Raw genomic sequence first — 13,150 nt, 5'->3', positions numbered from 1 at the left:
TACCCGCACACCATTTTAATCGGCATAAGAAGACCTACAAATAATCTGGAATAGCCAAGATCCAATTATGCACAGGGAAAGCTTCACTGAAGAAAAAACGCGTAAAATAGGTCTTTTTCGCGCATTTCTCTGCACTGCGAGATAATTATGCATTATTGATTAAAGGCTATTCAAGATTATTTGAAGGCCTTCTTATGCCACTTAAAACAGTGTGCGGGCATGATCTGTATTTCATAGATTTTTGGAAATATTGCTTACCAGCAATATTTTACCGTGAACTGCAGTAGATCCAAAAGTCTCATTATGAAACATGTAGTAACAAAAAGTAATAAGTATTCCCAAAAAAAATAAAGATTACAAAAAATTAAATGGACTATTAACATACTAATTTAAAAGTATACTAAAATAATGTTTTACTGTAATTCTAAAATCTTGATTTTCCTATTAATTCTTTAAAATATCCCTTTCTACATTGCATATTAGAAAAGTTCTGAAAAGTAAGGGGATAATTTGGGATACTCTACAGCACCCATGTGGGGATTACCTATAATTAACCTAATCTAAATTATTACTAGACTGAATTTGTTGTCCGAGGCTTATGCGGTGTTCCACTAAAGATATAAAACGATTTTGGGATGTATTGTATATTTTATCTGTAGAATAATGGAGTTTCTATTACTTGGAAAGCTGGAAGTTACTCTAGATTTTTTATGTTCTCCAATAAAGTAAAACTTACAGTAGGCTAAAAGAACGATACTCCCCATCCAACCCCTTTACCCTATCCTTTCCCCCTCGTACTGGAATAATAAACTGACAAATAAATTATCGTCATTTTAGCTACCTAAAATGATGTTAATTTTTCCCCTGTCATCATATCCACGTATACTCTACATACATCACTTACTTAAACATCTCCTTACATTAAAAGCCTATAGTACTTTCAAGGACTCTATGCTGTGAGGTACATTTATTATTTAAATTACACCATATTTATAAAATGCATTTTTCTTTCTTTTTTTACTTATATAACCTTTAAAAGGGAAAATTTTCTAAAACTAGGGCCTAGGGTACAATATTTTTTTCCAGTATGGCTTAGAAACCTATTAATGTCCGCTGGATTACAACCGGTTCTGAGCTATACCGAAAAATCATGTACTGTATAGTACTGTATAGTAATAGAAATATTTTAAGAGTAATAAAATCAAAAATATAATATAGAAATATAGACAAATTTTTAAGACTTAAGAGTAATAAAATCAAATACAAACCTGTCTATAATACAATGCTATAAATAACTATTATAGTCTTGTGTTTGTAAACTATTTAAGAAATATATTTAATCTAGCTTACCGTGCCTTTTGTCAGATATTATTTCAATTATTTTCGTCCTTAATATGCGGTTGTCTCACCCAGTTTTATTTAGCCTTTTTAAATTTTGAGCTTAGCTTGTATTGATGTGATCAACAATCATCCTTGTTATATTTCTTAAATAAGAATATATAACATTAATAACTGTGCTCTTAAAATATAAATGTATACTACATTGTTCAAAAGCACAATTTATAAAGGTTAAGAGAACAAAGTCCTTGCTTCGTTTTGTTACATATTTTTTAAATACAAATAACATTATTAGCTGTAGAAATTGTTTTGAATTAATTATAGACGAATCATCAATTACTTGGATCTTACACTATGTTATAATATACTTAAATAAAGTAAAACTTGTAGCTGGCAAAAATATCGATTCCTCTATCCACCCGAATTTACCCCGTCCCCTACAACTGGATGAACAAACTGATCAATAAGTGATGTTTATGTTAGCAACCCAAATTGTCGACAAATTTTCCCATATATCCACGTATATTCTATTGATGTAAGTTTACCTAGTTTGTCACTTCTTTCTTTCGGCTTAAATGCACTTTTAACTTTAATAGAAAAAGAATAATATTGTCAAAAATATACATCCAGAACAGCTAAAAAATAAAATAATACAGGTAAAAATAACAAAGGAGATAGTGCCGTTCTAGGTGTTTTTTTTGGGGGGAAGGGGGGTGGGTGTTTAGATATGGGATATTACCCAAAAAAAATTATGGCACCCCCCAACATATAATAAAACATAAAATATAACCTCTAAACAAAACTTTTTCCAACTTTTGAGATTTTATCCTCTCCCTTGCCTTCCCACCCTAAGATTTAGTACAAAAATATCTTTAGAATAGGATAATAGACGAAGAATTAGTATTAATTTTTTTTCCATATTAATAATCATGGAAAATTATCTTTAATACGATGCTATACACGATTTGTCAGTATGGCTGAGAACCGGTTCTAATCCAGTGGATATTAATCGGTTTCGAAGCAATACTGGAAATAAATATATATTGGCTGCGCCACTCAACTTATTGTTACCAAATATTTGTATTTTTAATCTGTCAAGAATAAACACAATATATACAAAAGGGTTTCACATTTCACAAACAGAAAAATAAAGACTTTTACTTTTATTTACACTTTTAATACAAAATAATTTATTTTAGAAAAAGATTGTTTTACTTTATTGAAAATCTGGTGTAAGATCCAAGTAATAATACATTCATTGGGTTCATTGACGTTTTTATGCCACCATTCTTCCTTTCCAAATAAAGAGATTTTAAATGATAGGGACGCAACCGATATCCTTATAATAAAGTAACAGGATGTTTGTGTGTTTGCGTGTTTGTGTGTTTGTGTGTTTGTGTGTTTGTGTGTTTGTGTGTTTGTCTGTACCAAAGGATCTCGCTAACCGCTGAACCGATCGGGTTCTCCTTAACAGGGTAGCTTCTCATAGGTCCCGAGAAGGTTTATAACTATTTTCTTGGGGGGTGGGACACCCCCAACCCCCCAAAAAAATGAAAAATCCCCCCCCCCCCCAAAAAAAAAAAAAAAAAATTTAATTTTTTTAACAAAAATAAAAAATGTGGGGGGGGGGCACCCCCCCCCAAAAAAAAAAAATTTTCGTCCCCCCCCCAAATTTTTTTACTTTTTCTTTTAAAATCTAAAATAAGAAATTGAATTATTATATTCGACTCTCTCCTCCTCAAGTGCCCCTAGAGGCCTCTAGGGGCGTAGCCGCTAGTACTTATACTAAAGTAACAGGATGTTTGTCTGTCTGTTTGTTTGTAGCGAAGGATCTCGCTAACCGCTGAACCGATCGGGTTCTCCTTAACGGGGTAGATTCTCATGGGTCCCGGGAAGGTTTATAACTATTTTGGGGGAGGGTACCACAACCCTCCCAAGAGAAATGACAAAAAAATCAAAATTTTTAAAAAATATTCAGGAGACTTCAACGTAGCATAAAGAGGTATCATTATAAAGAATTATCATAGATACTTTAACAAACAAAAACATTTAAAGTGTCACTAGAGGGCTCTAGGGGCGTAGCCGCTAGTTATTAAATAAAGTAATAAGAAAACAAGCATGACAACATCCATAAAAGCGAAGCTCTGAAACGGTAGGACAAACGGACATTAACACTTGTAAAGTGTCAGAACTGAATGATCAGAACATATATATATGAATAAGAGTCAATGCAAAATTGTGAGTAAATTTGCTGAAAAACTTACTTTTTTAGGACTTGATTATAGAGTTGATTTGCTTATAATATTGTACTTTGTTGTCCCAGGATTCAGTATACCAAAAATCAAAACAATCGGATAATTAGATCACATAAAAATTGGTTGTTAAAAATCAACATGTTTAAAAAAGACGTACGGACATTCTGGTAATGATTGTAGAGTTGCTACGCTTTCTAAATCGTACCTAACTACTACAGGAATCACCATGCAAAGTTTGAAATCAATAGGACAATTCTAACATCCTAAATTAACTAAAAAAGCTATCCGTCTCCGAGTCTCGGACGGACGGACCGACCCTAATTATAGAAAAGCTTCGCCTTTAAAAATCAATTCTTAATAAAAGATAATAGGGGCAATTATGTCCAATATAGAGTAGCAGCTCCAATAAAAAAATTTCATAGTTTTATCGCCCCTTTAAAAAAAGTTCCTTATTTATCAATCAAAATTATATATGCCAAAAAAGATGTAAATGTTAATGCTTTTTACAAATATACCCAGACCACAAAAACAAAATATAACGTTAATCATACAAACCAATGAAAATAAACAAGGATGTTAGCTTCCATAAGTTAAAAGTCTGTGCAGCTATTTGAAATATATTTTTTACCACAGAATAGCAAAACAAGGTCAAGCTTGTAGCTGTATGAATTTTATAAGCAAAGCTTCTCTGTAATTCACTTTGTGTGTCCGTCCGTCCGCAACGCTATTGGCTGCTAGTTAAGACATGATTTTAGGCTATTTCTATTTAGTTTTAAGCCTTGGGATAGTTCTAGAAATTCTCTACCCCTTTTATTACAGAGCCCTTTATTGCTACCGGTGCATCTACTAGTATTTTATATAGAAGTCGCGCTTCACATAAAAACATGAACGCAACCATTAAAATGTTGTTTTGCTAAGAGGTTAATTGCCACAAGAACCCGCTAATTACTTACAACATCCTTACAAGCGCAGCAACTTCATAACATTGCTTGTCCATTTTTGTACGTCTTTAGATAAAGAAAGTATTTTTTAATGGAATAGTTATTTATCGCCTAGACAGCTTTCCGGGGATAGTAAAATGAAAAATTATAAGGCATGGGTCTTCTCTCCCGGCGGCGTCAACAAAACAGAAAATAATCTTATGATTTTTTTAATTTATAAATTTTTTAGATCGACAAAATGTATTAAGATCATTACATAGAAGAATTCATAACTGACATATTACCGATCTGTTAATATTTTTATTCTAAAAAAAGGGCCAAAAACATTATCTAAATCTTAGAATTGCTTCACTAAGAATGATTTTTATGCGCGAAGCTCATAATGAATAAATCTACAAATCTTCTTATTTGGAAGTAAATTTGTTGCCAGAGAAGGAGGGAATATTTGGTTGTTTATCACACTAGTCTCTAAAGTTTTATAATAGAGTTTTCTTATTCGTTGTCTTAACAACTTCATTAAGTTAAGTTTCAACCACTAATTGTAATCTACAGAAGGAGTAATTTGGTGTTTTATTATTGGGGAGGTATATCAATTTATCGGCCATTTTCGTATCCCTTTAGATTGCTGAGTTGTTGCACTTCTAACGTGTATTGTCATCCTTGTTATGATATAATGAGCAAAGCACATAATAACAAAAAGTTTACAATTCAAGGACATATTTCATAATAAATCAGGGATCTTAAGGGATAGGACAATAGACGATAAATTGATATTCTTTTATCCCCAATGATGGTAAAGAGAATTATTAATATTATTTATAATATATCATTATGTATAGCGTCATATTACAGACAATTTTCCATAAATATTTAAACAAAAATTTTAAAAATATAAACCAGTTTTAACCCTTGGGACTAACTAACAGAACTGGTTCTAACCTTACAGTTTTTTTATTTTACTATCCGCGAAAAGCTGACTATATTACGATGCAATAAATAACTATTCTTAATATGTAAGTTCTATTGAATTTTTAAAATGTAATGTTATTGTTCATGGTGCATTTAAAACTAAACCAAATACTGAAACTTTATTTGGCGGTTTCCCTCAAAGTGCCTAGTCGAGCACAACCTCCCCCCCCCCCTCTCTTATTTTGAAATAGATACGGGTGAGTGGTAGTTTTTCTAGATATATAAAACCTACAATAATATATGTATGGATTATATAAAAGATGCGCTTATAACAAACGGACCAGAGTTCAAGGTCATAGTTGACAAGATCAGAATATAAGAAACATTAAAATAGAGTATTTATTCATATACTTCAATGGATATAAGATACGTGGATATATTGACAGGGAAAAATTTGTAGTCAATTAAAATTCCTAATATGGAACTCATTAATTGGTCAGTTCGTTCAACCAGTAGGTGGGGATGGGGTAAAGGAGGGTGGATGGGGGTTATCGAAATTTTTGCCAGTTTCGATATAACCTATAACCTGGGATTGTCATTGGTCCAAAAGTTTGAACACAACAAGTTTGAAACCTACCAATAAATTTGCCCAAAGCTTTAGATTCAACGTATACGATAACGTGGTTCTAAAACTTTGGATACCAGTGTAATTTAAAGTGAAATGTGCCAACCCTCGAAAAATTTTGATAATTTTATTGTTACGTCACTTCTATGTGAGGGATGACGTCATATTTCAAGATTTTCTACCCACTTAAAAATATAATCATAAATATATTTCTTTGTATGTACTTGGTTGTTACAAATTATTGCACCAAGTTCATAATATATATAATAAATAGGCTAGGTTAATTGTTGATTTAAATAAAGTATATTTAGGTAATTCACCTAATGGTTAGGTTTTTTTCAGGGGATTTTAATCATTTTTTTTATGAAATTTCAATGAAAAACGTTTCTTATAATTTTATTATTTTATCATAAAATTGTTCTTTCCATTGTGATTTTAATGCAAACCTCTAAATAACACACTTATGAAATAATTATAAGGGTTTTAATTATAGAAACGTTTCATTCGATAAAAATATTTTAGTGTTTTTAAAGGATTCCAGTTTCATTAAAAATGGTTATGGGATTATTTAAAACTAGCAGCTGCGTCCCTAGCATCTTGGGGCTCAATATTCGAAGGGATATGGAAGGGCAGAAAAATTGCCAAAACCACGTCCAACACCCAAACTCAGTACCTACAAGAAGATTTACTGCAATTGAGAACCATATCTTCAGCGGTTAGCTTTCTATATAATAGTATAAATCCAACCTGCAATTCTCCGCCGATATTCAGGACCGTTACCGCCGCGAGATAGTCAATATTCGGGCGGATAGTGTTGGGCGCCATGACCGCGTAGGACTGCTGTTGACCGTACACGCCTCCATGGCCGTTTAGTAGAACGGCCGTTAACAGGACAAAATGTCCTAAAAAGACACAATATAATTCACTTTATTAGTCACTTTTACTCACTAAAGATAACTTTAAATTACACATGTGTTTTGTAAAAAAAGAGAGCAACAAAAAGATATTTCAGAACTAAACAATTAAAACGAATTAGGATATTAATTAAGTATAAACAAACGTCGTTTTTAGAATAGATAAAAGAAAATATGCAACATTTGTTTTTCTTATCTTTCAAATCGAACTAAACTTCAGCTCTATATAGAAAACTGAAAACCCTTAATTTGAAGTTTTTGAGAGATTAAAAAACATGAAACTATCATATATATGCTCTTTTTATTTATAAATTATATTTTTATTTTAGAATCACGGAAAAAATCACCTAAATAAGGCCTAGGCATCCTAAATAACTGACAGCTGTGTGTGGTGTAATAATGGTTTGAGGGAGAAGGCCTATCTCCTACTAAAGTGTAGATAGATAGTTACTTAGTTAGTCACTAGAGAACCAGTTTTGTAGGCGCTACGCGCACCATAAAGAAGGCGCTTATACGGTGTGCGTGCGTGCACCTGATCTAAAGTTGGGGTTCCTTCAAACATACTGTCACAGTAGAATATAGGATAGAAAAGACTGAGACCTTACTGTTATTCTAACTACTATTTTAATTGATAGATGAATTGTTGGTTTGATAGATTGATACATTTGACAGATTTGTGTAAAGATTGAAATTGATGTTTTTTAAAATCTAATAGAATATTTAAAACCCCAAGTTTAAAGATATATTAAGGGTTTGTTATAAGTATTAAAAGAAAGAAAATTGACGAATAAATAGTTTTGGTTATATCAATTTAACCATTACAATTAAAGTTACTTTTCTGTATATAGACATACAATACTACAAATATGATTTTTTAGCCAAAACAAACTTTTTAGCATTGTTTACTTATTTAACGAGGCTTCATTACAAATAGGGGTTTTCCGTGCGTCTGTCCGTTTATTTGACTAAGTCAATTAAGCTAAGGTTCATTAAATAAGGGATCTTAAGGTATAAGACAATGGTCGATAAATTAATAAACACTTAAAGATGAAAAATAAAATTAACACATATTATGAAAAAAAGTTATGACTCATCTAGTTTGGAAGCAACTAATCAAACTTCAATAAAAAGAACCCAAAGTTTATAAGCCAACAAATAAGAAATTGTGATTATAAAATTTGTGAATAAGTTTAATTCACTATCTAATACCCCCTTCCTCCCAGACAAAATGTTTGTTTACAAATCATATATCTCACCTACAAGACACGACCCTACTAATGTACGAATTTTCCTTGTTAAATTTGTCATGTTAAGATAAAAGATTTACAGAATATTTGCTTAAAAGTAAAAAGAATTACCTTTTACATTAAAAGAATACTTAGTTAAAGTTTAGTTAATGAGTGGGTAGGAAGGCCCGGAGGGGTATATTAAAAGGGAAGGGGGGTGTTTAAGGGTCCAATAGGCCTTTTTAGAGAAAGGGGAAGAAAATGAGGAGAAAAATGGGGTTACAGCAAATCTTTAAAAATCAACGCGTTTTAATAGTTATTTCTCGCATCGTATTATAAACAGCTTTCCGCGGATATAGAATGTACAATTATTAGATTAAAACCAGTTTTTTGCCCCGAGGTGCTGAAGGCACGGGCTAAAAAACTGGTTTTAATCTTATGATTGTACATTTTTATATTCGTAGAAAGCTGGATATAATACGATGCTAGACATAGTTTTTTCGTATGGATGAGAACCTGTTCCTGTCCACCGGATTCGAATGAATACGAGAAATGGATTTACGGACATTCTGAAAAAGGTTATAGAGATGCGACGCTTTCTAAATTGAACCTAACTAAATTACGGACGGACCAACCAAACCAATTATAGAAAAGCTTTGCTTTTAAAAATGCTTTAAGAGGTTTAAATGGTATAGGTAAACAACAAATACATACGTTTTTTCCTCCAATATTTGACATAAATTTGTGCTTTACATAATCGTTAACTGTACATAATATTTTAGTATTTTAAAATAATGTATACAATATTTTTATGTTTTATTAATAAAATAAAATTCTATTAAAAGATTATAATTTTTAATATTTTTTATCATTCTTAAGTTGTAGTATATTTTTTAAATCCTTTAAGATCTTCAAATTATATAATAAAAAACAAATTATTAGATTCATATATATATTCAATGAAAATAGAATCAACTACATTAAAAAGTTTCAGTTCAATTTTAGTTTAGTTTTTGGCTTACATTTGAGACATAAAAATCAAAGGCGTATTTTTAAGTTAAGTATTTAAGAAGCATCAAGATATAATTTATTTAATTTAATAAAAAGTGCATCTCCTCTAAAATTATCTGTTCATTAATTTTTAGCTCTTTTCTTTTTCCTAAGCAAAAAACTAAGGCAAATCCTATAGAATTTTCTAGGCTAGTTTAGGAGTTAGGGTTACCTTAGCCTTACTTATATATAAAGTAATTTGGATCCAAGAAATTTCGGGTATAGTCCCTTTCGTAACATCGCACCTTATGGGGCGATTCTTCGTATTTTTCACAGTAGCTTTTCTCCTATTTCTAGCCCCTGCGGGGCCAATTACCTAACCCTGTGGGGCAATCACCTAACCCAATATAACCTAACCTAACCTAATATAACCTATAAAAAGCCATTTTAAAATTACGACAAATCGCATCTTATGGGGCGATGTTAAGAAAGGGACTATTCCTTAAATTTCATATGATTTGGCCCTATATTTTTTACTAATCACATTAATCTTATTTAGTTCAATCCACACAATCCAATACTGTTTCTTGCACACTCTCAGTCTCAATCGTACAGACTAATAAATACATAAACCTTCATAATTTTTATCCTTATTATTTCTGTATAATAATTTCTTGTTTTTTTAACTTAAGTGAGTTTATTGTTGCTGATGTGATTTTCCTTGCTGTATAGAAATTAACACAATTCTACAAAAATATCATGAATCATAAAAATGATGTAATCATTATGAAAATAATTGGAAGCAACGTACAATAATGATACATTATAATAATACGACGTTGGTTTTCTTAGACTTTTGGGTTTAATAGAGTGTATACCACATAGCAGTATTTGGAATTCAGCAAAGGTCATTTTAGAAGAATTAAATGTTTATTATATTTGTCTCCAAAAATACCTCAAAAGTACAGAACATATGTCATCCAATTATTAAAAAAAAATAGTCAAAATGGGTACATAGCAGATTTACCACTAGCAAAAATACAGTGATATTACTGTCATAAACACAGTGATTTGCTGTCATAAACACAGTTTTACTGTGAAATTTACACCTGCGTTTTTAGGGGGTATGACAAAAACACAGTTATTGCACTAGCATATTCACAGTTTTGCTGTCAATTATACACCTACATATTGACAAATATACATCTATTAAATTTATAATTTGTCAATTATACACCTACATATTGACAAATATACATCTATTAAATTTATACCTACTTTTTTATCCATAATATTTAATACATCTATTACATATAGAAAAATGGTGACATTAACATGACCGTCAAGGAAGGTGAAAAACCTGTGTGGTTAACTTATTGTCCAAAAATAAAAAAATTCGTTTTCTTACACCATAAGTGATATCGACAGCTAACTGCCTAAACATGTTGGTGTTAAATCTGATACAAAGCCAAAATATGTGAAAAAGAATTAAATAGCATCTAAATTTAAAGATCATTCTCTGATATAAAATCTAATATATGTTTAAACTAACGTCACCACTCTACACTTTATCTCTATTGTATGTCAATAATTTTTTACTTTATGCTAAACAAGTTTACTATTTTTGGGTTAAAAAGTATAAATTATAAAATTAATTTTCCAAATTGGCACTTTTTAACAGTAAAATTTAAACTTATCTGTTATTATAGGGCTTTGATGATGATATAAAATTAATTTCAAGTAATCCAGAGAGTGCGTTTAAAAACTTTACTAAACCTAAGAAAGAAAAAAGAAATTTAAGGATAAAACCGTTGATAGCAATAGAAAATTTGTCATTGCAAATAATATTTATAAATCTGCAGTTAGGAAAGCCAAAAAAGAGTACTATTTTTCTAAATTCAATGAATTTTCGTCTAACATGAAAAAAACTTGGTCTACAATTAATCAACTTATTAACAAGAATTAAAAAACGCATTCTATCCCAAATCTTTTTACTGGTGATAACAGATCTTATGAAAACTTTCAAGATATTTGTGAAGGTTTTAAAAATTTTTTTATTAATGTTGGTCCCAGTCTAGCAGATGAAATTCCATTTTGCAAAAATGATTTTAATGACTACCTTGGGGTTCCAGTCAATGGAAATTTTGTCTTTCAAAAAATCACCCCTCAAATAATTTTTTCTACTTTCAATAAACTAAAACCTAAACTAAGTTGTGGACCTGACAATATTTCTACTAAACTTTTAAAAGAAATTATGCCTAGTATTATAGATCCTGTTGTTCACCTATTTAATCTTTCATTTAAACATGGCTTTGTTCTAAACAATTAGTAGATTGATTTAACTATTATTAATAGTTATAAGTTTTAACAAATTGGTAAAAATATTTATAATTAACATTAATTTAAAAGTAAGTGTATTTTTGTCATCAAAACTGTGAATTTGACAGCATACTTGAATTTCATGGGTGTGAACTTGACAGTAAAACTGTGTTTATGACAGCGGAAAGGTGTAATTTTGACAGTGGATAAAAAAATATTGCCAAAAATACAGCTAAAAACGAAATTGACAAAAACACACCCAATATTTGTCCAAAACACAGTGGCTGTACTTTTGCTAGTGGTAAAAGTGGCAGCACCCCGTCAAAATTATTATTACTTATGATGTATCAAAAAAGGTTTGATATTTTTTTTTGGCAAATTTGACTGGTTTATAGGAACACCCCAAAATGCATGTGGGTGTGAAAAGGAGAGAGGCCTGGAAGTGGGCGGGAAACGCTCCAAAATTATAGTTTCCTAAAATTATTACCTTTCTTGAAAATAAAACCTCCCAAAATATATCAGAAATTCATATAATTTTTACCCCATTTTAAGAATATTTAAATAATAGACCCAGCAATGAAGGGGACATTGTACTGTAGATTAAACTGGTACCCAAATCATAAATGTTTATAATCACAATATCTTATTCGTTGTTGGCTCAAAAACTTTTGGTCGTGACTTTTCAAACTTTTCTTCAGATAATCTTAATCAATAAAGGAGTAGTTTTGTCGATCATCATTGAGAATGTATTTCAAATAGCCATCCATGGATTTATCCCTTAACTTTTGGTTGAACCTAAAGAAATTTGTTGATTTGAGAATTGTATGGTCAATTATTAATTATTAATATTATTCAATAATGAACATTTGATGCAAAAGTGAACTTGGCCGTAAAAGGGGTAATTACAAAAGCAACAAATAAGATGCATAGGAAACTGGCCCAAAAATTACAGGTGCTTGCACTTTATCAATTCTAATCTTATACAATAATGGATATATTATTACATGGATCTTACACCAGATTTTCAAGTTCTCTAATAAAGTGAAACTCGCAGGTGGTCTAAAAATAACAATACTCCAATCCACCCCCTTTACCCCATCCCTCCCCTCCTACTGGATAACCGATAAATGAGTTTCATGTTAGCAAACTAAATTGACGACAATTGTTCCCCTGTCATAACATCCACGTATGATATCCATTTATACAAAACACACAAAGACAACTTTTTCTCATTGTTGCTCCACCAACTTTTTTAGTAGCGAAGCTACTTTATAATTCACTTTGTCTGACTGTCAGTCTGTAACGCTATTGGGAAAATGTTATTTCAGAAATGCTATTCAGAATAGACGGTTATTTTTTTTAGTTAAGATTCCCTAAACACTTTACTTGATCAATTTATCTGCTCTGTAAATCACTTTTTCTGTATTTCCATCCATGATTGTTTATGCTTCGCTCCTTATGGATGTTGTAATCGTTGTTTTACATTTTTGATTTAGGATAAATTTACAAGTAAGGCAGGTAATTTCAGTAAATGTTTGATAACTATACCATTCAATTTTCATTAATCTATATTAAATACTAAATTTGAATACTTAAACCATAATGCATATTATATGAAAAGAAATAAGTAATA

At 30.7% G+C, this 13,150-nt stretch overlaps 2 protein-coding genes across 2 annotated transcripts in view; one reads left to right on the top strand and one right to left on the bottom strand.

Moving 5' to 3' along the window:
• Window positions 1-7,463, bottom strand: part of LOC145327014 (thioester-containing protein 1 allele S3-like) — a 48,770-nt gene extending 41,307 nt beyond the window's left edge. The window contains exons 1-2 of the mRNA XM_080170490.1: window positions 7,330-7,463; window positions 6,816-6,970 (exon numbers count right to left, since the gene is read on the bottom strand). Coding sequence (XP_080026616.1) covers window positions 6,816-6,970; window positions 7,330-7,348 — 174 coding nt within the window. The 5' untranslated portion in view covers window positions 7,349-7,463. The remainder of the gene's footprint in view (window positions 1-6,815; window positions 6,971-7,329) is intronic.
• The window catches only part of LOC145327015 (cubilin-like), a 96,303-nt gene that overhangs the window by 44,520 nt on the left and 38,633 nt on the right, over window positions 1-13,150 (top strand). The window lies entirely within an intron of this gene.

This window comes from Acartia tonsa, chromosome 8 (genome assembly GCF_053477335.1).
Source record: "Acartia tonsa isolate MP-2025a chromosome 8, ASM5347733v1, whole genome shotgun sequence".
NCBI classification, from domain to species: domain Eukaryota; kingdom Metazoa; phylum Arthropoda; class Copepoda; order Calanoida; family Acartiidae; genus Acartia; species Acartia tonsa.
The sequence above is the reverse complement of the archived record's forward strand: the minus strand, read 5'-3'. Positions and strand labels throughout refer to the sequence as shown.